The sequence below is a fragment of the Chrysemys picta genome, chromosome 12 (genome assembly GCF_011386835.1).
Source record: "Chrysemys picta bellii isolate R12L10 chromosome 12, ASM1138683v2, whole genome shotgun sequence".
Classification (NCBI taxonomy): domain Eukaryota; kingdom Metazoa; phylum Chordata; order Testudines; family Emydidae; genus Chrysemys; species Chrysemys picta.
In genome coordinates, this window is record NC_088802.1 from 17623116 (window position 1) to 17650317 (window position 27202).

A 27202-nucleotide genomic window follows, 5' to 3' on the forward strand; every position below is an offset into this window, starting at 1 on the left:
AGGGCGGGAACTCGGGAGAAGAGACAGTCCGGGGGCGGGGATTCGGGGGAAGAGGCAACGTGAGGGCAGGGGATCGGGGAGAAAGTGAAGCACAAGGGGGGGAACTCAGGAGAAGGGGCGGTGTGGGGGCGGGGCCTTGGAGGAATGGGCGGGGTTTAGGGGGAGGGGCAAAGTGGGAGCGGGGATTCGGGGAAGGCATGAGGGCGGGGACTAGGAGGGAAGGGCGGTGGGAGGGCGAGGCATCGGGGAAGGGGCGATGCGGGGACGGGAATTGGGGGAATGGGCGGAGCGAGGGCGGGGCCTGCAGTTGAAAGCGAAGCTTGAGCGAGGGGGCTCGGAGGAAGGGGGGCGGCCACGTTCCGGCGCTGGTGGCCCCCCCCCCACTTTTAGGGACCGGAAATTCCATCGCCCCTGCACACCCCCCGCCCCCAGAAAACTCCCCTTGATTCACAGCCCGGCTCTCGCTGACCGGCTCCCTGAGCTGAGCGCAGCAGCTGGGGGCAGTGTAGGGCAGGGTCGGTGCAGGCCCGGCAACTGGATCAGTGGCAGAGGGACGCGCCCCGACGGGCTGGTTCCGAGAGCCAGGCTCTGGCAGCACGTGGCACACAGCGTCTGTTGGAGGCAGGGAGAGTAGTTGACACCCCGACGGAAGGCATCAGAAGTCAGTGGGCGGGGTTATGCAGATCAGCAGAGTCTGACGGCAACACAGACCAGCTGGCTGAACCCAAGGAAGCGCCGCCAGCCCCATTTCCCGGACAGGAGAAGTGAGGCCCAGAGACACTGAGTGATGTGCCCGAGGGCACCCGGGAACGGGAGGCTGGGCCCGGATTCTTTTTCTTAAGGAAGTTTCTGCCCTCCCGGCTCCCCTGTCTGGCCTGCTCCTGGGTCTCTGGGCAGTGCAGGGGCAGGGCCGAAGGGGAAGGGGCGGGCCGAGGGCGGGGCCTTGGAGGAAGAAGCGGCGTGGGGGCAGGGCCGCTGGGAGAAGGGCTGGTGCAGGGGCAGGGTCCTGGTGAGAAGGGGCGGTGCGAGGGCAGGGCCTCATGGAAAGGGGCGGTGCAGGAGTGGGGATTAGAGGGAGGGGGCAGCGCGGGGACGGGGCCTCGGAGGAATGGCAGCGTTGCCGTGGGGACTCGGGATAAGAGCCAGCGCGAGGGAGGGTTTCAGAGAAAAGGGGAAGCGCAAGGGCGGGAACTCATGGGAAGAGGCGGTGCAAGGGCGGGGATTTGGGGGAAGAGGTGGCGTGAGGGCGGGGGATCTGGGAGAAAGTGCAGTGTCACTAGGGGCCATCGCCAGTATCACAGACACTCCCCAGAGCACAGCAGGGAGAGGCCAGGGCATGCACAAGGGCAGGAGCAGACCAGGGGCAGAACCCAGGAGCAGGGCCGGCTTTAGGCCGATTCAGCCGATTCGGCTGAATTGGGCCCTGCGCCAAGAGGGCCCCGCGCTGCAGCTATCAACCCCGCCCTGCCCCCAGCTCACTTCCCCGGCCCCTCCTCCCCTCCCCTGAACGCCCCGCCCCCTCCTCTGATTTGCGGGAAGTCTGAGACGAAGCAGGGGCGGGCCGGCAGTACGAGGTAAGCTGGGGTGGGGGCGGGAGAAGGGCTCTGGGGAGGCGCGCCCATCCCGCAGGCCCCAGCGGCTCTGGCCCGGCTTGGCTCCGGCCCGGCCCAGTCCCCGCGGCTCGGGGCCCCCCGTCCCCCCCGCGGCTCGGCTCGGGTCCCCCCCCCACAGCGCGGCTTCCACGGCGTGGCTGGGATCCCCCCCCACCCCCCGGCGCGGCTTCCGCGGCGCGGCTGGGATTCCCCCCGGCGCGGCTCGGGTCCCCCCGTCCCCGGCCCCCCGGCGGCGCGGTGCGGTTCGGGCCCGTCCCCACCCCCGGCGTGGCTGGGACCCCCGGCGCGGCCCCCGCAGCGCGGCTCAGGTCCCCCCCCCCCGGCGCGGCTTCCGCAGCGCGGCGTGGCTCGGGTCCCCCCCCCCCCCGGCGTGGCTGGGATTCCCCCCAGCGCGGCTCCTGCGGCGCGGCTCGGGTACCCCCGGCCCCCGGCCCCCCCGGCGGCACGGCGCAGCTCGGGTCCCCCCGGCCCCCCGGCGGCGCAACGCGGCTCGGCCCCCCCCCACCCCAGGCGTGGCTTCCGCGGCGCGGCTGGGATCCCCCCCCACCCCCGGCGCGGCCCCCCCCCGCGGCGTGGCTCGGGTCCCCCCAGCCCCCCCCCCCGTGGCACGGCTCGGGTCCTGGGGGCGGGGCTTGCAGCAAGCCCCGCCCCCAGGAATCGGGCCCCGCTATTGGTAAAGCCGGCCCTGCCCAGGAGTCCTGACTCCAGCCCCACCCTGCGCACAGCTGAGTCCCAGTTCCACCCACAGGACTCAAGGGGACGTGACAGGAGGCGGAGATGGCCCCGTCCGGGCTGAAGGCGGTGGTGCGCAAGAGTGAGTGCGGAGCCGGGGGGTCTGAGCCCGGTCGGGGGCAGGGTCCGGTCGGGTGTGGATCTGGGGGGGCAGGGCCCAGTTGGGGGATTCTGGGAGTGCAGAGGGGGGCGCTCGTGGAGGTGTTGTGCCCTTGGGGAGGATTAGGAGTCAGTCTGTCACACACCAGCACGGGGAGCAGGGTCTCCACCCCGCCCCCAAGCGCTGCCCCCTCCCATAGGAGCTGCATCTTGGGGGGCATTGTCGTCTCTTTCCATCGGGGTGACTCCCACCAGGGCCGGTGCAAGGATATTTTGCGCCCTAGGCGAAACTTCCACCTTGTACCCCCTCTCCTCCCCCCGACCACCTCCGAAAACTAGTGAACTTAGTGTTATAAATAGCCTGTCAGAACGGGTAATGGCTGCGCGCGAGGAGAAAAATGACGTCATGGCCACTTTGTGCCGTAGTGAAGCAGTACGTTTCTGCCCGGCCGCAGCGCAGAGCTGGCGTAGGCTAGAGCTGTAACGTAGGAGAGAACAAGTTAAAGCCGTACACCTGATCAGCATGGCCTCCGCTGCCTTGTGCATGCTGGACTCTGAGGGGTTAGTTGCTATGTCTTCTGGCAACACCCTGACCCGCTGTGTGGGCTGTGTTACTTCAGAAGCCCAACCCACTGCTGAATCTCCAGCCCAGGCTGCAGTGGACGGGGCCTGTGGCTAAATCCAGACCACAGATCTGGGGTTTAAAAGGCCCTTGGAAAGTGGATTCAGTTCTGATGTTCCATGGTTGCCCCCAGAACTGGGACAGAGCAAAAGTGGCCCACAGATCAGGACGGCCAGTGGTGCTAATAACCCTTAGCTCTTCTCTTAGGCCTGGTCTACACTACGGGTTTAGGTCGACTTTAGCAGCGTTAAACCGAATTAAGCCTAGACACGTCCACACAACGAAGCCCTTTCTTTCGACTTAAAGGGCCCTGTGACGGGTTGGATCACAGAAACCCCCTTGGGAGCTGCCACCCGATGTGCCAAGACTACCTCTGCTCCTGTTTTCCCTGCCAGCCCAGGACTCCAGCACCCTGTCTTGCTGAGCCAGACACTCCCGTCTGGCTCCAGACACAGACCCAGGATCTGAATCTCCTGTCCCAAAGCTGCAAGTTTACCTGAAAACAGCTCACAGCTTGTCTTTAGCACTCAGATGCCCAACTCCCAATGGGGTCTAAACCCAGATAAATCCGTTTTACCCTGCATAAAGCTTATGCAGGGCAAACTCATAAATTGTTCGCCCTCTATAACACTGATAGAGAGATATGCACAGTTGTTTGCTCCCCCAGGTATTAATACATACTCTGAGTAAATTACTAAATAAAAAGTGATTTTATTAAATACAGACAGTAGGATTTAAGTGGTTCAAAGTAGTAACAGACAGAACAAAGTAAGTCACCAAGCAAAATAAAATAAAATGCGCAAATCTATGCCTAATCAAACTAAATACAGATAATCTCACCCTCAGAGATGTTTCAGTAAGTTTTTCTCAGACTGGACACCTTCCAGGCCTGGGCACAATTCTTTCCCCTGGTACAGCTCTTGTTGCAGCTCAGGTGGTAGCTAGGGGATTCTTCATGATGGCTCCTCTCCTTCTCTGTTCTCTTCCCCCCTTTATATATCTTTTGCATAAGGCGGGAACTCTTTGTCTCTCTGGGTTTCCACCCCCCCTCACTGGAAAAGCACCAGGTTAAAGATGGATTCCAGTTCAGGTGACATGATCACATGTCACTGCAAGACTTCATTACTCACTTGCCAGCACACACATATACAGGAAGACTCACAGGTAAATACAGCCATCTGCAGACAATGGGAGTCATCAAGATTCCAAACCATCATTAATGGTCCACACTTTACACAATTACAATAGGCCCTCAGAGTTACATTTTATATTTCTAGTTTTAGATACAAGAGTGGTACATTTATACAAATCAGATGATCACACTCAGTAGATTATAAGCTTTGTAATGATACCTTACAAGAGACCTTTTGCGTGAGGCATATCCCAGTTACTTACATTCACTTATTACCGTATTTTCTCTAAAACTATCTCAGTTACATTATATTGACTTATTATCAAGTTTTTATAAAACCATATAGACTGCACAACGTCACAGGCCCTTTAAACCGGTTTCTTTACACCACCTCCGACGAGGGGATTAGCGATAAAACCGGCCTTTGCGGGTCGGAATTGGGGTAGTGTGGACGGAATTTGATGTTATTGGCCTCCGGGAGCTATCCCACAGTGCTTCATTGTGACCGCTCTGGACAGCGCTCTCAACTCAGATGCACTGACCAGGTAGACAGGAAAAGACCCGCGAAGGTTTGAATTTCATTTCCTGTTTGCCCAGCGTGGAGAGCACAGGTGACCACGCAGAGCTCATCAGCACAGGTAACCGTGATGGAGTCCTCCCAGGATCGCAAAAGAGCTCCAGCATGGACCGAACGGGAGGTACGAGATCTGCTCGCCATATGGGGAGATGAAGCAGTGATAGCTGAACTCCGTAGCAGTAAAAGAAATGGCAAAGTATTAGAAAAGATCTCCAAGGCCATGAAGGACCGAGGCCATAACAGGGACACACAGCAGTGCCGCGTGAAAATTAAGGAGCTACGGCAAGCTTACCACAAAGCCAGAGAAGCAAACGGAAGGTCCGGGGCAGAGCCGCAAACTTGCCGCTACTACGCGGAGCTGCATGCGATCCTAGGGGGTGCAGCCAACACTACCCCAACCGTGTGCTATGACTCTCTCACTGGAGAAACACACAGGGAAGACGGTTCGGGGAACGAGGAAGATGACGATGGAGGTACTGTAGGTAGCTCACAGCAGCAAGGAAGCGGAGAAACCGGTTTCCCCAACAGCCAGGATATGTTTGTGACCCTGGACCTGGAACCAGTAACCCCCGAACTCACCCAAGACCCTCAGGGCACACAGGAGACCTCTGGTGAGTGTAACTTTGTAAATATTTGTAAACATTACAAAAAAAAAGCAAGCAAGTCTGTTAACGTGTATGGGGATGGAGCGGAAATCCTCCAGGGACATCTCCAGAAAGCAATCCTGGCTGAAATGGGGTGATTTTATTAAGGGGACATTCAGAGGCGCCCGTTCCTGCTCTTCTGACCAGCAATGTTCCCCGCTGTTAACCACGCGGTGGGGGGAGGGGTGAAGTGATCATCCCAGAGAATCGTGTGTGTGTGTGGGGGGGGGGTGGTTTACTTGTGTTTGTGCCGCATGTTAACCGGGAAACCGCAGCCCCCTCCTTTTACATTGAAACCCCATTTTAAATGGACAACCCAATTCATCCTTGATATGGGAAATGCGCTGCTGTTTGCAACCTTTCCCGCATGTTAAGAAGGTTAAAAAAGCCAAAACACTGTGGCCTACGATGGCTGCCTGCAAGCCGAAATATGCGACCTTGTAATGAAAGAGTGTACCCATTGTTCCCTAAAATGTGTCTTTTTTAACCACCTCTCCCTTCTCCTCCGCCAGCTGCAAATGTTTCTCCTTCGCAGAGGCTCGTGAACATTAGAAAGAGAAAACGTAGGACGAGGGACGAGATGTTCACGGAGCTGCAGATGTCTGCCCAGGCTGATAGAGCACAGCAGAATGCGTGGAGGCAGTCAATGTCGGAGATGAGAAAAGCCCAATATGAACGAGAGGAGAGGTGGCGGGCTGAATCGCGGGAAGAACAGAGCAAGTGGCGGGCTGAAGACGATAGGTGGCGTCAGCTTGCAGACAGACGGCAAGAGGCAATGCTCCGTCTGCTGGAGCATCAAACTGATATGCTCGAGCGTATGGTTGAGTTGCAGGAAAGGCAGCAGGAGCAGAGACCGCCGCTACAGCCCCTGTGTAACCAACAGCCCTCCTCCCCAAGTTCCATAGCCTCCTCACCAAGACGCCCAAGAACACGGTGGGGGGGCCTCCGTCCACCCAGTCACTCCACCCCAGATGATCGCCCAAGCATCAGAAGGCTGGCCTTCAATAAGAGTTAAAGTTTTAAAATGCAGTGTGTCCTTTTCCATCCCTCCTCCCCCACCCATCCCAGACTACCTTGGCAATTATCCCCCTACCTCTGTAAGGAACTAATAAAGAATGCATGAATGTGAAAAAACAATGACTTTATTGCCTCTGCAAGCGGGAGGGGAGGGTGGGGTGGGGTGGTTGGTTTACAGGGAAGTAGAGTGAACCGGGTCGGGGGGGGGGGAGTTGGAGGGTTCATCAAGGAGAAACAAACAGAAGTTTCACACAGTAGCCTGGCCAGTCACAAAACTCGTTTTCAAAGCTTCTCTGATGCGCACCGCGCCCTGCTGTGCTCCTCTAACCGCCCTGGTGTCTGGCTGCGCGTAATCAGCGGCCAGGCGAGTTGCCTCAACCTCCCACCCCGCCATAAATGTCTCCCCCTTACTCTCACAGATATTGTGGAGCGCACAGCAAGCAGCAATAACAATGGGGATATTCTTTTCGCTGAGGTCTGAGCGAGTCAGTAAGCTGCGCCAGCGCGCTTTTAAACGTCCAAATGCACATTCCACCACCATTCGGCACTTGCTCAGCCTGTAGTTGAACAGGTCCTGACTACTGTCCAGGCTGCCTGTGTACGGCTTCATGAGCCATGGCATTAAGGGGTAGGCTGGGTCCCCAAGGATCACGATAGGCATTTCAACATCCCCAATGGTCACTTTCTGGTCCGGGAAGAAAGTCCCTTCCTCCAGCTTTCGAAACAGAGCAGAGTTCCTGAAGACGCGAGCATCATGTACCTTTCCCGGCCATCCCACGTTGATGTTGGTGAAACGTCCCTTGTGATCCACCAGGGCTTGCAGCAGCATTGAAAAGTACCCCTTGCGGTTTACGTAGTCGGTGGCTTGGTGCTCCAGTGACAAGATAGGGATATGGGTTCCGTCTATGGCCCCGCCACAGTTTGAGAATCCCATTTCAGCAAAACCATCCACTATTGACTGCACGTTGCCCAGAGTCACTACCCTTGCTATCACCAGGTCTTTCATTGCCCTGGCAAATTGGATCACAGCAGCCCCCACCGTAGATTTGCCCACTCCAAATTGATTCCCGACTGACCGGTAGCTGTCTGGCGTTGCAAGCTTCCACAGGGCTATCGCCACTCGCTTCTCAACTGTGAGGGCTGCTCTCATCTTGGTATCCTGGCATTTCAGGGCAGGGGACAGCAAGTCACAAAGTTCCATGAAAGTGGCCTTACGCATGCGAAAGTTTCGCAGCCACTGGGAATCGTCCCATACCTGCAGCACGATGCGATCCCACCAGTCTGTGCTTGTTTCCCGGGCCCAGAATCGGCGTTCCACGGCATCAACCTGCCCCAGTGACACCATGATTTCCACATTGCTGGGGCCTGTGCCTTGTGAGAGGTCTATGTCCATGTCAATTTCCTCATCACTCTCGTTGCCGCGCTGCAATCACCTCCTCGCCTGGTCCGGGTTTCGCCTTGGCATGTTCTGGCTCTGCATATACTCCAGGACAATGCGCGTGGTGTTCATAGTGCTCATAATTGCCGCGGTGATCTGAGCGGGCTCCATGATCCCAGTGCTAGCTATGGCGCCTGGTCAGAAAAAAGGCGCGAAAGTAGTATCTGATGGACCAGGAGAAGGAGGGCGGGATAGGAGGCTTAGCAGGCCGTTGATTTCACGGAGGAAGGGGAAGCAAATGAACACAGAACAAATCTATTTTTTACATCTTAAGGTGGCAGCCGACGGTGCAGCATGAATGACAGCCATACCAATATGACGATGACGGATACCAATCATAAAATACCATCATCTGCCAAAAGGCAAGGGGCTGCTGCTGTGTAGCAATGCAGCCCCACGTCTGCCAGCCCCATGTCCGCCAGCACCCAGCATCGCCCTCGGCCTCTTCTGGGTGCTTAGCAGACAATACTGGGCAATTGGCAGAAAATAGTATATTACAACTGGTAGCCATCATCATCGAAACAGTAGCATGTCTGCCCAGGTGGCCATGATTGACAGCCACACCAGTACGACGACGATGGGTATCAGTCATAATATACCATCGCCTGGCAAGGGGCTGGTGCAATGCAGCCCTACGGCTGCCAGCCCCATGACTATCACTCATGCTACACCGTCTACCGCCAAAAGGCAGTTAGCAGCTGCTGCTGTGTAGCAATGCAGTCCCACGTCTGCCGGCACCCAGAGGACATATGGTGACGGTGAGCTCAGCTGAGCTGAGCGGGCTCCATGCTTGCCGTTGTATGTTGTCTGCACAGGTAACCCAGGTAAAAAGGCGCGAATGTATTGTCTGCCGTTGCTGTGACGAGGGGGGAGGGGCCTGACGACATGTACCCAGAACCGCCCGCGACACTGTTTTGCATCATCCGGGCATTGAGATCTCAACCCAGAATTCAAAGAAAAGGCGCGAACCGCTTCTCGGCTCTCTGAGCTGTGGCGCAAACATAGTATCTGACGGACTAGGGGAAGGAGGGAGGGCGGAATGAGTGACGACATGGCGTACAGGCACAGGGAATTAAAATAAAGAACGGTGGCTGTGCATCAGGGAGAAACACAAACAACTGTCACACAGAATGGTCCCCACCAAAGATTAAACTGAAAACCCTGGGCTTAGCAGGCCGTTGATTTGACAGAGGGAGGGGGAAGCAAATGAATACAGAGCAAATCTGTTTTTTACATCTTAAGACGACGGTGCAGCGTGACTGATAGCCCTCGGCATCTTTCTGGGTGCTTGGCAGCAAATACGGGGCGGCGTATGACGATGGTCTTCAGGCCTATTGCACAATCGGCTGCTCGGGGAAGACTCTGCTAACGTGCGATGACTCGACTTGTAATAGGACGGCTAATAGTCATAATACACCATTTACTGCCAAAAGGCAAGCCCCACGGCTGCCAGCACCCAGATCGCCGATGAAGGCTACCAGTCTACTGCACCGTCTACCGCCAAAAGGCAGTTAGCAGCTGCTGCTGTGTAGCAATGCAGTCCCACGTCTGCCGGCACTCAGAGGACATATGGTGACGGTGAGCTCAGCTGAGCTGAGCGGGCTCCATGTTGTCTGCACAGGTAACCCAGGTAACCCAGGTAAAAAGGCGCGAATCTATTGTCTGCCGTTGCTGTGACGGGGGAGGGAGGGGCCTGACGACATGTACCCAGAACCGCCCGCGACACTGTTTTGCATCATCCGGGCATTGGGATCTCAACCCAGAATTCCCAGGGGCGGCAGAGACTGCGGGAACTGTGGGATAGCTGTGGGATAGCTACCCATAGTGCAATGCTCCGGAAGTCGACGCTAGCCTCGTACTGTGGACGCGGTCCGCCGACTAGAGCACTTAGAGCATTTTATTGTGTGGACACACACAATCAGCTGTATACAACCGATTTCAATAAAACCGGCTTCTATAAAATCGAACTAATTTCGTAGTGTAGACGTACCCTTAGCTTCTCCTCAGTAAATCGCACAATTAGGAGGGCCTGACATGTGACTTTTGAATACTTGGGCTGGGCCATACTGCCCCAGTTCAAGAGGGGTCTCTGAACAGGAATAGCAGGGACTGCAGGTCAGGAGTGAGGGGCATCTGCAGAGCCATGAGGGGGGGAACCCAGGACTGGAATAGCTGCGGGTCAGGAGTGAGGAGCACTGGCAGAGCTGGTGGGGGACAGACCAGGGCTGGGGTAGCAGGGGGCTGCGGATAGGAGTGAGGGGCACTGGTGGAGCTGGGAGTGGGGGGAGCAAAGGGCTGAGAAGGGACTTGATTTCAGTGTCTGAGTCCTTTCCAGGAGAGAAGAATACTGGGTGCCAACGAGCTTTTCAATCTAGTGGGGAAGGCAGAGCAAGAACCACTGGCTAGAAGAGAGAACCGGACCAGATCAGATTGGAAATAAGGCACCGATTTTGCAGTGGGAGGGTGATTGATGCTCCCCGGTGAAGGGTGGATTCGCCATCTTTGCGGGGTTTCAGAGCCAGCTTTTGCGGAAGAGGCTTTAGCCAAACGCAGGTAATTGGCTAAGTGCAGGGAGACCTGGGGAAGTTCTCTGGCCTGTCGAACAGGACGTCGGCCTGGATGATTTGATGGTTCCGTCTGGCCTTACACTCACTCCCACGTGTCTCTTCTTTTCGCTGCCAGTTGTTGCATTTTTAACATCCCAAATCCAGATTAGCGGCAGGCGGGGAAGGAAGAAGGCGGATTATCTGGTTTCATTCCCAGCAATTGAGTTAATTCGGTTTTAGGTCCGGATTTGGAAGGACTCATTCAATGGCGCTGGCTAAAGAGGCTTGTTCTAAGTGGCACGTGGCTACATCGCATGGAGAGCTTTTGGTTTGGCTGCGGGGAAAGTTGACCGGCTTGTCAGAGTTTGGAGTGGTCTAGGAGTCAGGACTCCTGGGTTCTACCCTTGCCTCTGGGAGGGGAGTGGGGTCTAGTGGTTAGAGCTGGAATCAAAAACTGTGGGGGGGCATCATGCTGGGCCCTGAGTCCCCAGGGGCTGGGCATGGGCTGGGCCCTTTGGGCAGCAGGGAGGGGTCTTGGCTGGTGCTGACAACCCCCCTCTCTCCCCTTTGCAGTCGGTGCAGGCTCTGATCAATGACTTCCAGGGCACCCACCTTCACCTACAAGGGTGGCTCACATCTTCTTCATCGACAGTGAGTATCGGGGGGTGGGGGATCCCCCAGCTGGGAGCCTGACCTGTGGCACATTGGGGCATGGGGGTCTCTCTCTGCCGGCAGGCCAATGCGCAGCACCCTGATTACACTCTGCCCTCCTGCAGGGGGATGCAGGCCAGACCAAACAACCCCACCTATCCCTTCCCCGCCACGGGCCTGCCTCCCGCTAGCATGACTCTCAGACACATGCAGCATGCAGCGGGCCTCTGGCTACCATTCCCAGCATGCATTGCTCCATCAGTCCCAACTGGGGTGGGGGGATGGGACACCACCAGAATACCCAGTGTGTCAGAGTCACATCTGCTTCTCCCCATTACAGCGGCAGCAGAGCCCATGTCCCTGTTCCTCCTTGTGCATCATCCGGAGTTGTACACTCCAGTCACTTCCCCCTGCGGGGGGGCTGAGAGCAGGGTGTGCATAGGAGAGATTGTGCCCCCGCTCCCCTCGCTGCTGATGCTGCAGAAGACGAGAACCCGGCGTGACTCTGGTTCGGGGGGGTTGGACTCATCGTTGACTCCTGTGTGGCCCTGCTGGCTTGCCCAGGTTCCCCACAGATGTGCAGCACTACTGCCCCGCTGTGCCCGTCCTGGCCCCATCCGTGGGGCTGGCGCTGTGCTGGGGGTCCTCAGCCCTGTGTGTTGTACTTAAAGCACTGCACGGGATCTTTTCAGGGGGAATAAGGCAAAACGCCACATTTATTAGTAATACATGTATTCACTAACACCGTATCATATCTATATGATATATATATATATATATATTACACACACACACACAAGCGCACATTCCATCTTGTTGTTGTTACCAAACAGTTGCTCCCCTTACCTGCACTGGCCAGGTGAGTTAGATGTGGGAGGGCAGGGCCGGTTCTGGCTTTTTTGCCGCACCAGGCCTCCCGCCGCCCCTTCTCCCCCCCAAGCGCGGCAGGAAGGGCACTGAGCCCGGCCGCGGGCCGCTCTCCCAGACCAGCTGGAGCGCAGGGGGGAGGGTGGCGAGCCTGCTGCCGCAGCCGGAGAACCGCCCCCCTCCAGGTGCCGCCCCAAGCACAAGCTTGGTGGGCTGGTGCCTGGAGTCGGCCCTGGGGGAGGGGGTGGAGCCGGGCTTCTGCAGATCTGGATCGATGCTCCCATGTTGACAAGACGAGACCCAGGGTCCTCTGCAAGACACCTCACTTTTATAGCAGCTTTCCTCTTATGCAAATCTATACCAGATTCAAACTCTGTGTCTGTGTCCATTGGTCCTTTGTGCTGCTTCCTTCTGGGTGTTGTCCCAATGCTGCAAAGAGGGTGTTTCCAAAAAAAGGTGCTGGCTCCTAACCCCCCCTCCCCCAGGCCATCAGTATGTCTGCTTGTCTTTAATGAGACCACTTGACACGTTTTATTGTCCTTGGGTCTGGCTCCCAGCCCCTCTCCAATGTTGAGGCTGTCTGGAGGTGCTGCCTTCCATGCCTTGCTCATCCACAATTCATTCATTCAACAGGGCAATTGATTAAGAGCAGGGCCAGCTCCAGGGTTTTGGCCGCCCCAAGCAGCCAAAAAAAAAAGCCGCGATCGTCATTGCGATCTGCAGCGGCAATTCGGTGGGAGGTCCTTCGCTCCGAGCAGGAGTGAGGGACCGTCCGCCAAATTGCCGCCGAACAGCTGGACGTACCGCCCCTCTCTGAAGTGGCCGCCCCAAGCACTGGTTTGGTAACCTGGTGCCTGGAGCCGGCCCTGATTTAGAGTGGGGTGGGGGGAGATCTTGTTCTGCTGCTAGCAAAAAGACATTTTTCTTCTATCTTATTCTATCTTTAGGGGCTATAACATTATACCAAGGGCAATGCAAAGTTTCTACATGAGGCTTTGATACAAAGTTTCCATATACCAAGGCTCATCAATACAAGGTTTCTATATGAGGCTTTGATACAAATTTCATGAAAACAGAGGTCACACGTGGGTAGACCCACCACAAGGTTATATGAAGAGGCACAATGTAAAGTCATATAAAAATGATCAGAGATTTATCTACATGTGCCTGTCACTCCCACCCACTGCCTTTCCTTTGCAGCCTGTCCTGAGCCTCTGTTCAACAGGCTGAGCAAGTCACGGATCACTAAGGCCATCAAAACCCTCAAGGAGATCAACGTGGCCTTCCTGCCTACGAGAGCCAGGTGAGGGGTGCCGCGCTTTGGAGCAGCAGAGCCACGGGGCGAACGCTGAGATACGACACCCCACCCTAAGTGTTCAACGTGGCTCGGAGCGGGAACCTTTCCCTTCTAGGGCCCTGGGTTTGACGCCAGCTCAGGGCGGCAGGGACTCACCATGGCTGCTCACACCCTGTGAGAGGTGGAATCGCTGGCTTAGATGTTTGGGGGAGGAGGGCCCTGCCTCCCTGGCTTTACCAGCTCTTACTGATGGTTTATACCAGGCGTGCAAGACAGCCCGATACTCCACACACCTGCCCTTTGCCCAACTGCTCCATCCCCTCCTTGTGTCATCAGTGGATTTCTCCCCTCATGCCCCTGTGGGGCAGGGCTCTGTTGTCAGCCCCATTGCATTGATGGGGAAACTGAGGCACAGAGAGACATGTGCCTGGTCTACACACAAAAGCTTTGTTGGTACGGGTTTGTTACGGGGACATGAGAGAGAACATCCCCCCCTGTAACTGATACAGCCACGCTGGCAGAGCCCCTGGGTAGATGCTGTTACGCTGGCAGAGCAGTCCTTTCGCCACTGTCGCTTATTTCATCTGGGTACCGGTGCCAGCTGTGCCAAGAGAAGCTTTGGCTGGTATAAGCTGAGTGTGCGTCAGGAGGCTTTGCTGGCTCACCCGTCCCATTGCGCCAGCAAACCCTTCATGGGCCGATACTGTTTTATTGGTGTCCAAGCACGTTTGCCCCTATGGCTCTTTCTGTTCGGCCAGTGAAATAAGCGACAGCGGCAGACGCGCGTTGATGCCGGGTTTGCCCGTGGCAACGCTGGGGCTTTCACCAGACTAGAAACGTGGCCAAGCCCCCTCCCCCAACATTGACTCTCCAGGGCAGAGACACACCTCTGAGAACACCCGGGAGTCTGCAGCCAAGTAAGGACCTGAACCCGGGGTGTCTTTGTCCCAGGCTGGTGCATGAAGCTCTGGGCCGCTGTCCCTCCACCACAACAGGAGTGGCACTGGCAAAGGGATTTCCCTCACTAGGGGCTCGCTACGGCTCCGCCAGGCCACTGAGCAAGTGAGGGGAAATTCTGATGGGGGATGGCAGGGCTAGCGCCATGGGGAGCAGGGTCAGAGCTGTGCCATCATTCGGGGGCAGTCAGGCCAGGAGGAACGTATCTAGGGTGAACACTGCTTTCCGCTGCCCATGGTCCCTCCCTGGCACCCCAGGGGCTGGAGGTTATGGGGGGAAGTTAGCTTGAGTTTGCGGGGAACGTGTAGGGATATTAAAGAAGGTACTAACAGTGATTCCCCCAAGTGACAGTGAACCCCCCATAATTTGTCCCCCACACTTTAAAATCCAACAGTTTCACAAAGTACAACAATCTCTTGGGTCTTCTGTTAAAACTTGTAAGCTACTGTCTGTAGAAACCATTGATTGTATCTGTCCTGTGAAAGATACTTTATTACTATGTAAAACTTACAAACAAGTTAATTGACTTTGTTCTGGAAGTGAACACTGTTACCACCCCTGCTGTGAGCCTTAAGCCGGTAATGGACTCTGTGCCCTACAGGCAGTTTATTCTGTAATTGATACAATGTAAAGAAATGCTATAAGCCGTTAAGTGACTTTCACTTCATTGTAACAGCAACGGCTCCTAGGAACAGACCCGCTCCCCGCCCCGTGTGATTAAAGGGCCAGGAGTCTCAAATGAATTAGCACACACCCCAAAAGTGGTGGAGACAGTACATTAAAATATGGTTAAGATATGGAATGTATGCTGATGAATGCTTGATGTACATGAATGGTTAGGGAGGTGCCAGCCTAGAAAGGGAGTATCCATCAGCCAAAGAACATGTCAAGTGGACTTATATTTACAATAAATGTGGCATCTTTGCCTTATCCCTCTTAATAAGATCCTGCTGGTTTTTATTCTATTGGTATAACAAACTCAAGGCGCTTAACTTTCTCCCCGATCCCCTGCCCTCACGCCGCCTCTTCCCCCGAATCCCCGCCCCCGCACCGCCTCTTCCCCCGAGTTCCCGCCCCTGCGTTTCCCCTTCTCCCTGAAACCCTGGCCCTGCCCCGCCCCTTCCCCCAAGACCCGGTCCCCAAACCAGCCCCTTTCCCCCAATCACCCGCCCTCACTCGCCCCTTCTCCCAATCCCTGCTCCCGGATTGCCCCTCCCCTCTGGGGCCCGCCTCCGCACCGTCCCTTCCCCCAAGGCCCTGCCCCCGCACCACGCCTTTCCCCAAGACTCTGCCCTCGCACTGCCGCTTTCCCCGAGTCCAAGCTGCCATTCTCCGAGGCCCCTCCACCGCGCTGCCCCCACCCTCTAATTCCCACCCCTGCACCGCCCCTTTCCATGAGGCCCCGCCCTCGTACCGCCCCTTCTCCCCAAGGCCCCGCCCACACTCGCCCTTTCTACCCGAGCTCCCGCCCTTGCCCCACCCCTTCTCCCCAGGACCCTGCCCCTGCACCAGCCCTTGTCCCAGCGGCCCTGCCCCCGTGCCACCTCTTCCCCGAGTCAGAGTCCCCACCACCACGCTGCCCATTCCCCCAGGTCCCCGCCCTCGCACCGCCCCTTCTCCCCAGGACCCTGCCCCTGCACCACCCCTTCTCCTGGCGGCCCTGCCCTGCGGCGCTTCTTCCTCCAAGGCCCCGCCTTCGGCCCGCCCCTTCCCCCTCGGCCCCGCCCTTGCAACGCCCAGCGACCCAGGAGCAGGCCAGACCGGGGAGCCGGGAGGGCAGAAACTTCCTTAAGAAAAAGAACCCGGGCCCAGCCTCCCGTTCCCGGGTGCCCTCGGGCACTTCACTCAGTGTCTCTGGGCCTCAGTTCTCCTGTCCGGGAAATGGGGCTGGCGGGAAATGGGGCTGGCGGCGCTTCCTTGGGTTCAGCCAGCAGGTCTGTGTTGCCGTCAGACACTGCTGATCTGCATAACCCCGCCCACTGACGTGTGACGCCTTCAGTCGGGGTGTCAACTACATAGTTTTAACATAACTATGACCTTTCTATGGCTTTTATTAAAATCTGCCATGAAGCCCACATTACCAGATACACAAATCTCTTTCCAACAGCAGTTAGTAATAGAGAACATTTGTTTATAATCTATGAATATCGAGCTATTCTGATGAATGAGTTGCATTCTGCCATCTTCCCACCTCCACAGCCATCAGTCATTCTGTTTAGTTTGATGCTGAATTCAAATGTGTTCAGTAGTTTCTCAGCATGTTACCACACAAAATCACTCTGTGAGTTACACATGACTGGGATATCTGAAAAAGCACACAACTACAACAAATATGTGCTTTCAGGGGTCATGTGCATATCTCTGCCAAAGTGACAAAAAAAGTGAAAATAAAATTAGAAACTAAAAACAACGTAGAATCAGAAAAAAGAATTTAAAAACTAGAGAGAGGAAGCAGTACTGACAGCCTGTGAAATGACTAGGTCTGTATGACAGTTCATACTGTGCTATCAGGGATTTCATGTGCTTTTTTGACAAATATTAAGTTGTGATAGATAAATAAAATAGACACGTTTTTTCTTGTTTTCTGTGTTCTTTTCAAAGAATATAAATAAATAATAAATGAGGATACTGGGAGAAAGACTTGGAGAAACTAAGAGAGGGAAGCATTATATCGTTGATTAATGTACATGTGAATATGACAGTTCTATTACATGAGATAAATAAAAAGTGTCGCATATAAATAAAAAGCGGATACATTTAATGTTTGATATTTAATAGGCTATTTATCAGTATTAATTCTAACTGTGCCGCAGTTTATCCATCTTTAAAATGGAGAGAATACCTGTCTGCTCCACACTGTTTTTTGTGACTAGACTAAATGAACATCTGTACTTACTTTCCTGCACAGAAAGAAGCAGAATCATCTATTACATGACCTCGGTTCTGGCAGATAAGGCCAGAAGCTGTGGGCACAACTTAGGCCAAGCACTTGTGGAAATAACAGCTCCCAACACACCAGACTGCTGAACCCTTTGAGGAAAAACCCCTCCTAAGAATCCAGCCACAACAATCCATCTCCTTCACCATCCAAGTTCTGGAACACTCCTGAAACCTCTGTGACAGCAGCTGCATGGCAATAATTTCTACTTCAACAGTTTCCTTGTAATCACTGCAGAACCCTGCACCTCTGGCTTTCAGAACAGCTACGGCAGGGCACTAATGTTTAGCTGGGCTCACGTCTTTGATCACACCCATCATGTCTGACAATCTCAGATGTGGTGCTTTCTGGCAAGAATGTAGAAATCACATCAGATAAAAATTAAGACCCACAGCAGCAGAGACCAATGCTTAATTAGATGTTTTAAAAAGCCAAAAGAGAGACACTCTTGGTACAGCATTTCATGTAGCATACCACACTAAGGGAATTAGAGTGAATGGCAAATGGCCAAAGGAACTTAAGGTAATTAAGCCCTTTTGTACATAGTAGTATTACATATCTACGTAGTATGTGCTAAGTAAAGTTTGAGATATCACATCCATGGAGCAGTTTTTTTTTAAAAAGTAAGATCCGTTAACCTGTAGTCAGTGACACAAAATGTCTTAAGACCCTATCGGTGTTTGTTAGTAGTTAGAGCAGGGGTGTGAAAGTCAAAACTTGAATTCAGTTCCCACCTCTGTCAATGACTTCCCTGACACCACTTACACTCACTCCACCAAAATGAGATTAATAATAATTAATTACTTCACAAGGGTGTTCTGTTGTTTAATTAAGTTTGGCATTTCAATATTTGATGATGAAAGGATCAGAAAGAGTTAATTAGGGTATTGCTTTAATATCTGATATTTAGAGCAGTTGTCAGTTTATAACTATAAATGTATTTGTACAATGTATGGCTTGATGAAAAAGATATAGAATGCTTTTCTTCAGCAGGTACTTTACTTCAAAAGACAAAGTAGATCATTGAAATATTCTCTGTAGTCAGTCCCTGGGGCACAGATGTTAAGCAATTTCTACAAGTCACAGTCAGTCGAAGCAGAACCATAAAAAGAACCCAGATCTCCTGATCAGCCTGTTCTATCCTCCTCTCTCTAGCTACCTGTCATGTGATGAACTACACCTTCTGTGATGGACTACTTTTACTGAACTAGAGCTGACTGCAGACAGACATCAGAGATGCCGGCTGTTAGCCAAGCATGGGAAGCAGAACTCAGGATCTTCAGCTGCAAAAATAGGCCTCTGTCACTTGAGCACAAAGAGAATTACCACCAGTTCTCCCTAAACTTGGAGCTTTGATTTATCTTTTTGGGCTAGTCTCTAGAGAGGGCACATACTCATAAACAAATGAGCAGGGCAGGGGTGCACACATATATAACAGCCATTACATCACCCCCTTTTTGTGAGTTAACACCTGGTTGTCATGGCAATTGCACCACAGCCTTCATTGTGACATCCTCTAGCCCAAGCAAAGCTATTGAGGCAATGAACAAAAGTCAGTGCTCAACTTGGCCTCAGAGAGAGACAGTTGGTGCCGTGCTATACTGTAGCAATTTTGAGTTTTTAGTACTTACAAGATTTGGCATTCAGACCTCAGAAGTGAGTGAGTTTTTCCGTGTACCCAATATAATAGAACTGTGTGAGGTTTTTTATGAATGGAGTTGTGGGGCCACAGGGGTTTCAGCCTAGTTCTCAGTGGGCATTAGATAGATTATTCCTGTAACTTTGAACTTAGATGATTCCAAATGAAAACAAAGCTAACAAAGAAAATCCTGAAAGAATCTTAACCTAAATAGGACTTAATCAGTCTCTTAAACAGAGCGATATTGTATGAGATATGGGAACAGTTTTAAGGCCATCTTCAACTGCAGAGATCACCTCATTGTTTAATTAATTCCTTTGCCCTATCATTAATGAGATGAGTACCAACCTGAAAAACAGTCCTATCTTCACAAGTCCATAATAATCCTTTGTCTAGCCAGTGATCCTAAATATATATAGATAGAGAGAGAGAGAGAGAGCACCAATCACCACAACATCTCTCTATCCATCTATCAAAGTAGGGAAGTACTATTTACCTCTCACATAACACAAGAAAAAGGGGTCACCCAATGAAATTAATAGGCAGTCGATTTAAAACAAAATGAAGTACTTCTTCACACAATGCATAGTCAACCTGTGGAATTCATTGCCAAGGGATGTTGTGAAGACCAAAAGTATAACTGGGTTTAAAAAAGAATTAGATAAATTCATGGAGGACAGATCCATCAGTCGCTATTAGTCAAGATGGTCAGAGACTCAATCCCCAGGCTCCAGGTATCCTAAACCTCTAGTGCTAGAAGCTGGGACTGTACAACACTTGAAATTGCCCAGTAATGTTCATTCCTTCTGAAGCGTCTGGCACTGGTCACTTTCAGAACACAAGATACTCCCATTGTCCGACCATCTCTCTTTAAATGCATGGAAGATTTCCCTAATGTCTAATATAAATTTCTCTATTTTTATTCAGTTAAGATCTCAGAACCCATTCGTGGAGGATGGAGTACCTAAGGTCGAGGGTGGATTCTTGGTAAGAAGATAAGAAAAGTTTTACATTGTACACACTGTACAGAGTGACAGAGTGTGTGTGCGGGGGTGCGGTGGGCGGGGAGTGACAGGGGAAAAGGTCTGAGTTTGAGCCACATAGTGTAGCCAAAAAGCCTCAGAATAACATGTAGGCCACTGACAGCTTTACACATAATCCTGCAGGCAGCTCTGCTTAGTGTATAGTGTCACACGTCTCCTTCTGAACCGCCTAACACTTGAGTGGTTAAATGTCAGGGTTCCTCTCAGAGATCCCTTCCGAAAATAATCGTTTTAGGTGCCTCAAAAACTCATTAAGACACCCTTTTAAATCAGGTTTCCTGCTCAATGCTGGAGTCAGCAATCCTTTAGCTCCTCTACTGTTCACAGCATTCCTTAAACCCACAGTTCATAAATTGCTTTGGTTATTGGTAAAATACTCTGATTAGGAACTCATTGGGATATTGTCTGTCATTTTACACAGAGGAACAGAATAATAAACAGACTGTGTATTCCAACCCTAAATCGATAGACTCCTCCCAGTGCCCTACCCATTCCTAACATTTTGTTGTTTCTATTTAATTTAGGATGAAGGTTCCATCAAGGGTCCACACCAAATTGTCAGCTATGTTTTGGCCCCTAACCTACTTTGTCTTGCCGAGTGCAGCCTCCTCACCTTTTAAAAAGGTAGATCCATCCTTGATCAGGTAATTCTGGCTAAGAGCATACTCCATGCCCTAGGTTAGAGTACTTTGGGGGCTGCAGGGTTTCAGGTACATGTATGGAACAGGGCCCCCATCTTTCTGAAAATGTGGATGCAGCACTGTTCAAAAAACTCTTCCTTCGCTGCGGGGGGGGAGGGGTGGGGTGTCCTGCCTGGACCCCGGCAAAGTCTGGGAATGCCCACATCTGGAGCTTGGGACCCATTTTTCTAGTTTATGATGCTCTCAAGAGTGAGAAAAGAAGGGAATTAGGAACAGAAAATGCAGCAGTCACATGTTTAGTGTGATCTCAACTTTGCTCTCTGTATTTCACTGGGACTGCAGGTTAGGCAGGGGGTGAGGAACAGCTCTACTAAGAGGACAACATACTTACAAAGGTATTTCTACAGTGTAGTTTGGGGAAGGGGCAACTGAGAGCTCCTCCAAAGATCTCAATCACTTGTAAAGAGATTATTCCCTAAAATCCTTTGCCCCTGAGTAATGGAACACTCCATCCCTGATTCAATGGAGTTTATTTTCGCCTTCGGTAGTGACCAAGACCAAGAAGAATGGCTGGTGAGATACAGCACATGGTGAGACAGCTGATGGCCATATAGGGATTAGGGAGTCATGGGGCTCACTGCTTTTCCTCTCTCTTGCCCATTTATGAGAATATGATAATCCTGATATGAGAATTTAGGAGTCTGCAGGAGCCCAGTTCCCCAAACTTAGTTGAAATTTCTGTTGATGAAACAATAGAGATTTTATTAGAGGATGGAAGAAAGTCACATTAACATTGATTTTACCAGGCCGTGGGATCATTCAGTGTTATTAATGTAAATTATGGTATATGAGGAGGCAGGAGATACAAGAGAGAATTCCTTTCCTGATACTCATATTTCCTTTCCATTCATGTTATTTTAGGATGAATACTCCAGCATGGCGTCACTTGATTAGTGACTCTCCCTTGCCTGCCGCTGTACTCCCCGAGGATCAGTTCTTTGGGATTTATGAAAGTTCCCCCAAACAGACCAGACCCTCTACCCCTGAGTGAGTATTGGGATTTCTTCACTTCTTTATCTGTATGTATATTTTGGGGAGGGTGCATGTCCAAGTTTGTGCAGGGCTTTGGGTGTAGACAATATGGTTACCACATTTCTAAAAAGATAAACACATAACAATATATTCTCTGCAGTCATTGTAAGGAAGACCTACATTCTCTTTTACACTTGTCATTTTCTGACCAACAACCAGCTCCAACCATTCCTCCTCACGTTAACATTCTCTTGCAATGCAAATACACCTTTCCCGTAATCCTGACTTCACCCTGCTTCTATCTAGTTAGTGATTGTCATATTCTCCCCTATCACTGCACTTCAGTGGAAGGGGAAAGTCTTAACATATTTGCCGAGTGATTCAAAGACTCAGGGTATGTTTACACTATCTGTCGGATCAGTGGGCAGTGATCGATCCAGCAGGGTTCGATTTATCACATCTAGTCTAGACGCGATAAATCGACCCCCTAGCGCTCTCCCATCGACTCCTGTACTCTGCCACCGTGACAAGCGCAGGCAGAGTCAACAGTGGCCCACAGTGAAGACAGTACGTTGACTTCAGCTACATTAGTCACGTAGCTGAAGTTGTGTAACTTAGATCGATCCCCCCCAGTGTAGACCAAGCCTCAGTTACTGCTTTGGCAAAGGAGTTTACTACTATTTAATTTAGAGCAGACCCTCTTCCATTCAGTGAGTACAGGAGATCTACTGTGCAGGTACATCTTTCTTTCTTTTGTGCGGGGAGGGGTCAGTAAAGGCTCAGGGTAAAGCATGGAATAGAGTTGCCATCTATCTGAAAACCTAAATACAAGATGATTATGTTGCTCCAGGCATTCTAAGGAGGCACCAAATTCCTCAGGACACTGGCCGACCGACATCTTCCCCCAACTATTGCTTCTCATCTTAGCATTTACATCAAGAAAGAATGATTCTTTACTTTCCAATTTATATCATGTCATCAGAGCTTTAAAGAGCAGCATACAATGTCTCTGCCCAAAAGAGCTTACAAGGCAGCAGATTGATACAGATCTTACTGAGAGGTGGTAAAATGGGAATGTGCTGATGCAAATGTTTGTGCTTCTTTTTCCTTGAGACAGAGATCTTCTTCATCTCCAACTTCACAGTCTCGGGCAGACCAACTGAAGAGTGGGCCATCTTCTGCCCAGCAAATACTGCGTCTCTCTTCAGTTCCTCCCTCCTCAAACACCACACAGGGTGATACGTCAGTGTAGGGAATAGGGTGGAGGCATGTAATATGACAATCATCTTCCTGAAAGAGAAAGTGTTGGATGATCACACCTTGCAGGCATTTTAAGGAAGCACGAGCTTCTGGATCACTCAGGGCACTGCCTGGTCTATGACAAAACTTGGTCATAGCTTCTCATTTTAGCATGTCCTTCAAAAGTCAATATCCTTTACCCCTGGGAGAATTCTGTGCCAAAAAAAAATCAAAATCAAAATTCTGCATCCTTTATTTGTCAAAATAATGCAATATAATCACATCAGATTCAACTGTTTTGGTAATTAACTTAAACTACAATACAGAAAAATCACAATAACTATTCAGCATTTCCTAAGCACATGAAAGTTAAGTTACAAACACTTGGTAACTAATACCCTTTCATTTAAATTACATTACAGAACACAAAACAGCAAAAAAAAAAAAAAAAAAAAAAAAAGTAGACTGTCATTTTAAATTGTTCAGACTTTCACACATGAAAGTCATACAGTTTTGGTAATCATTGTCCTGGACCTGGCTGGGTACTTTGGGAAGTGCTTGGTTCTGATTGTCCTGGCATTTTATTGACTCTTTGGTAAATGTTTTATTTGCCCTCAAAGTCTTTTTTTTAATGGGTAAGTAAAATAAATCCTGAGCTGTATTCTAACTCCATTGTGCCCCTTTGGCACAGAAATAAAGTGAGAAAGCACATAGATCTTCCTAGCTGAGGATTCCCTTACTGTCATTTATAATAAGGCTCCTTTACATCACTCTGGCAATGTAGGGGCCTTAAAACTTTTACAGGTTTTATGCTCCTGGGGAAATTGACTGAGAAAGGGAAGAGTTAACTAACAATAGCAACATTAACAACATTCACTGTAACAGTCAGGCTGCTACATTTCTGCTTCAGAGAATGAGATGAATTAACCAACAACAGCAACTTTAACGATGTTACTAACTCCATTGTCAGGTTGCTAATGCCTCAGAGAATGAATCAATTAACTCAGGCAGGGCTACTACATTTGTGCCTCTAGACTGCCTTGTGTATAATAAAAAGCCCTCCCCTTTCACACCAGTCAGCTGTTGTAGCAAGGGAGAGGGATAAAGTCTCTCTCTCTCCCTCTCTCGATTGTTCACGCACATACCACATACCACCCCCCCCCCCCAACGGTGATGGTGGAGGCATGCATGCCTGGCCCCCCGCCCCTCTCTCTGAGGTTGCTTGATGCATGGTTGAACAGACGCGCTGCTGGGGAAGAGGCCGTGTCCCTCGGTAGGTTTAATTTGCATTTTTCTGTGCAGGGGCACAGAAAAATGTGGGTCATATGAATTCCTCTAGCAAGTATAATATGGAGATATACCTATCTCCTAGAACTGGAAGGGACCTTGAAAAGTCATTGAGTCCAGCCCGCTGCCTTCACTAGCAGGACCAAGTACTGATTTTGCCCCTGATCCCTAAGTGGCCCTCTCAAGGATTAAACTCACAACCCTGGGTTTAGCAGGCCAATGCTCAAACCACTGAGCTATCCCTCCCCCACATTTCATCTTTACCCTGTATCATGCTGTCTTGTTCCTTCTCTGTTGTGTGAGAGTGAGGGCCTTGTTTCCTTTATCACAGACTCAGTTATATGCAATATTAAATGAATTTTACAGTTAAAGTCTGGAGTCACTAGTTCTCCTGCCCTTGCCTAGTTCCTCTCTATTGTCAAACACAATTCTTAGCAGCGACTCTAATTATTCATGCTTATGAGATTGGGAACAGGATCTAGTTTTCCACAGTTCCTTGGCATTGTCTCCTGCAACCTTCTCCAGAACAATACAGATTAGCTAGACATGCAAATCAGTGGAGTTTGCTCTACTAAACACTTTGAGATATACTGGAGTCTACTGTTCTCTACCCACGGTTCTTTGCTTGCTTCTTCTGATTCACTGTGGGGAAGGCGGCTCTGTATTTTATCCTTTTGAAGAGTCATGTAGATCCATCTGGCTGGTGAAGTTGAGAGTATATTAACATGGACAATAAAAGCAAATGGGAGAGGTAAAATGGGGATTGTTCAGCTGTGTCTAATATTCTATTTCCATTTTTCTTATTTCAGGTGGATGCCATCTTCCTCAGGAACTTTCAGAAGCCACAGCCAATAATATGCTTAAGGTTGGCGGGTTGTCTGTGGGCGAGGACTGGGCTGCCTTCCAAGGTCTCTGAAAGTGAGGGATCATTGTGCAGGATGGGTTGTAGATCACTGATGGTGCATTGGAGAGGTTTAAGCAGAGGACTGTAGGTGATAGCCAGTGGAGTTCTGTTGGCTTCTTTCTTGGGCTTGTCTTGCAGCAGGAGGCGTCTGGGTACAAGTCTGGCTCTGTTGATTTGTTTCCTTATTTCCTCATGCGGGTATTGTAGTTTTGAGAATCCTTGGTGAAGATCTTGTAGGTGTTGGAGCAAATGCAGTTGTACCTCAGTGCTTGGCTGTAGACAATGGATAGTGTGGTATGTCCGGGATGGAAGCTGGAGGCATGAAGGTAGGCATAGCCATCCTACAGCAAAGAAAAACTTCAGAACCAGACTTCAAAGAGAAACTGCTGAGCTTCAGTTCATTTGCAAATTTGACACCGTCAGCTCATTATTAAACAAAGACTGTGAATGGCTAGCCAACTACAAGAGCAGTTTCTCCTCCCTTGGTTTTCACACCTCAACTGCTAGAAGAGTGCCTCACCCTCCCTGATTGAACTAACCTCATTATCTCTAGACTGATTCCTGCCTGCATATTTATACCTGCCTTTGGAAATTTCACTATCAAAGAAACTGAGGAACCACCTGATCAGCATCCTATACAGCAAACAGGAAAACATCAAAAAAGAACTCTCCAACCTGGAGACCTTCATAAATAACCAACCCTCCACACAAACAGACTTTACTAACATCAGACAGGAGAGCTACATTACACACTTCACCTTTCTACAAAGGAAAAAGGACCGCAAGCTGTCTAAAATCCTACCTGCCACATGGGGCCACGATAGAATAGTGGTACCCTTAACTCACCCAGCAATATGGTCAATTCATCCAGCGACACACTCAACCCGGCAGAAGTCTGTCCTATCTCGGGGACTCTCTTCTTGCCCCACCACCTGCACGAACATGATGCAGTTCTGCGGTGATCTGGAAGCCTACTTTCGCCATCTCCGACTCAAAGAATACTTTCAAGATGACACTGAACAGTGCACTGATGCACTGATACTCAGATACCCTCCCACCAACAGCACAAGAAGAACTCCACATGGACTCCTCCTGAGGGTCGAAATGACGGTCTGGACCTATACATAGAATAGACCTATACATAGAAACAACCCTGACATTATAATCAAAGAGGCTGATAAAGGAGGTGCTGTTGTCATCATGAACAGGTCTGACTACCAAAAGGAGGCTGCCAGACAACTCTCCAATACCAAATTCTGCAGGCCACTTTCCTCAAATCCCACTGAGGAATATACTAAGACACAGCAATATCGTCAATTTATCCAGCTCCACACTTAACTCGGCAGAAGCGACTGTCCTATCTCGGGGACTCTCTTTTTGCCCCACCACCCGCACGAACATGATACAGTTCTGCAGTGATCTGGAAGCTCTCTAGTCTATAAGGTGCCACAGGACTCTTTGTTGCTTTTCATACCAGAGGTTCCCAACCTGCTTTACAAACCAACTCCCCAACAGTCTGAATCACTAGTGATCCCAATTGCTATGGACCTGCATTCATTCCACAAGTGGAACTCCCTTGGATGGCAGTTGATGTTTTGCATGCAGAATCATAGAATATCAGGATTGGACGGGACCTCAGGAGGTCATCTAGGCCAACCCCCTCCTCAAAGCAGGACCAATGCTCGAACTACTGAGCAATCCCTCCCCTGTCATGCTATGGAGATCCACACTGCACATTAGAGTAGGCAATATTGCTGAGTCTGTGCAGAATGAAAGACAAAGCACTGGTATAAGTAAGCCCCTCATAGTGAGATGTAAGATTTTGATAAATAGTCTTTCAAATAAAAGCTCTGGGTTTTGCATCTTTTACTCCTGAGTGGTGCAGATTCATGCAAGCAGGCTGTGATGCGGTGTTCATGGCCAAACAAGGCCTGAAGGGGTAAGTTATGCCAATTTACCTATAGGCTGCACATGGAGGAAAGCCAGGAAATGTTAAGGCCTAATTGGCCTAATCTTGATCTCCAGGCCTTGTGTGGGGTGGAAACCCCATCGCACAGGCCCACAAGCGTAAGTACAATTCAGATCTGAGTAAGGGTTGCAGCACTAGGTCCATAAAATATCCAGTCAGCCAGCTATCTCTCACCAACATCGAACTGTGTTTGGCCCAGATCCTCAAAGGTATTTAGGTACATAGGCTAATATGTACAAAATGGACTTAGGCATAGGATGATCAGTATCACAACACCTAACTTTTAGGCCACTAGGCAAAGCGATAGGCACCTTTGAA

At 51.0% G+C, this 27202-nt stretch overlaps 1 protein-coding gene and 1 long non-coding RNA gene across 2 annotated transcripts; both read left to right on the forward strand.

The window, feature by feature from the left end:
- The first annotated feature begins 1217 nt into the window (after positions 1 to 1217).
- LOC135975037 (uncharacterized) lies at positions 1218 to 26784 on the forward strand. Its single transcript, XR_010592089.1, has 10 exons — positions 1218 to 1574; positions 2362 to 2427; positions 10994 to 11071; positions 13139 to 13241; positions 17101 to 17652; positions 18286 to 18786; positions 19697 to 19756; positions 20337 to 20456; positions 21375 to 21500; positions 24821 to 26784. It is a non-coding gene; the product is annotated as an uncharacterized LOC135975037 (long non-coding RNA).
- On the forward strand, positions 4567 to 6543 carry LOC135975024 (mediator of RNA polymerase II transcription subunit 15-like). The gene is made up of 2 exons (XM_065565061.1): positions 4567 to 5386; positions 5932 to 6543. Exons 1-2 carry the CDS (start codon positions 4846 to 4848, stop codon positions 6432 to 6434), a joined length of 1044 nt encoding a protein of 347 aa, XP_065421133.1. The 5' UTR covers positions 4567 to 4845; the 3' UTR covers positions 6435 to 6543.
- Positions 26785 to 27202: the final 418 nt, after the last annotated feature.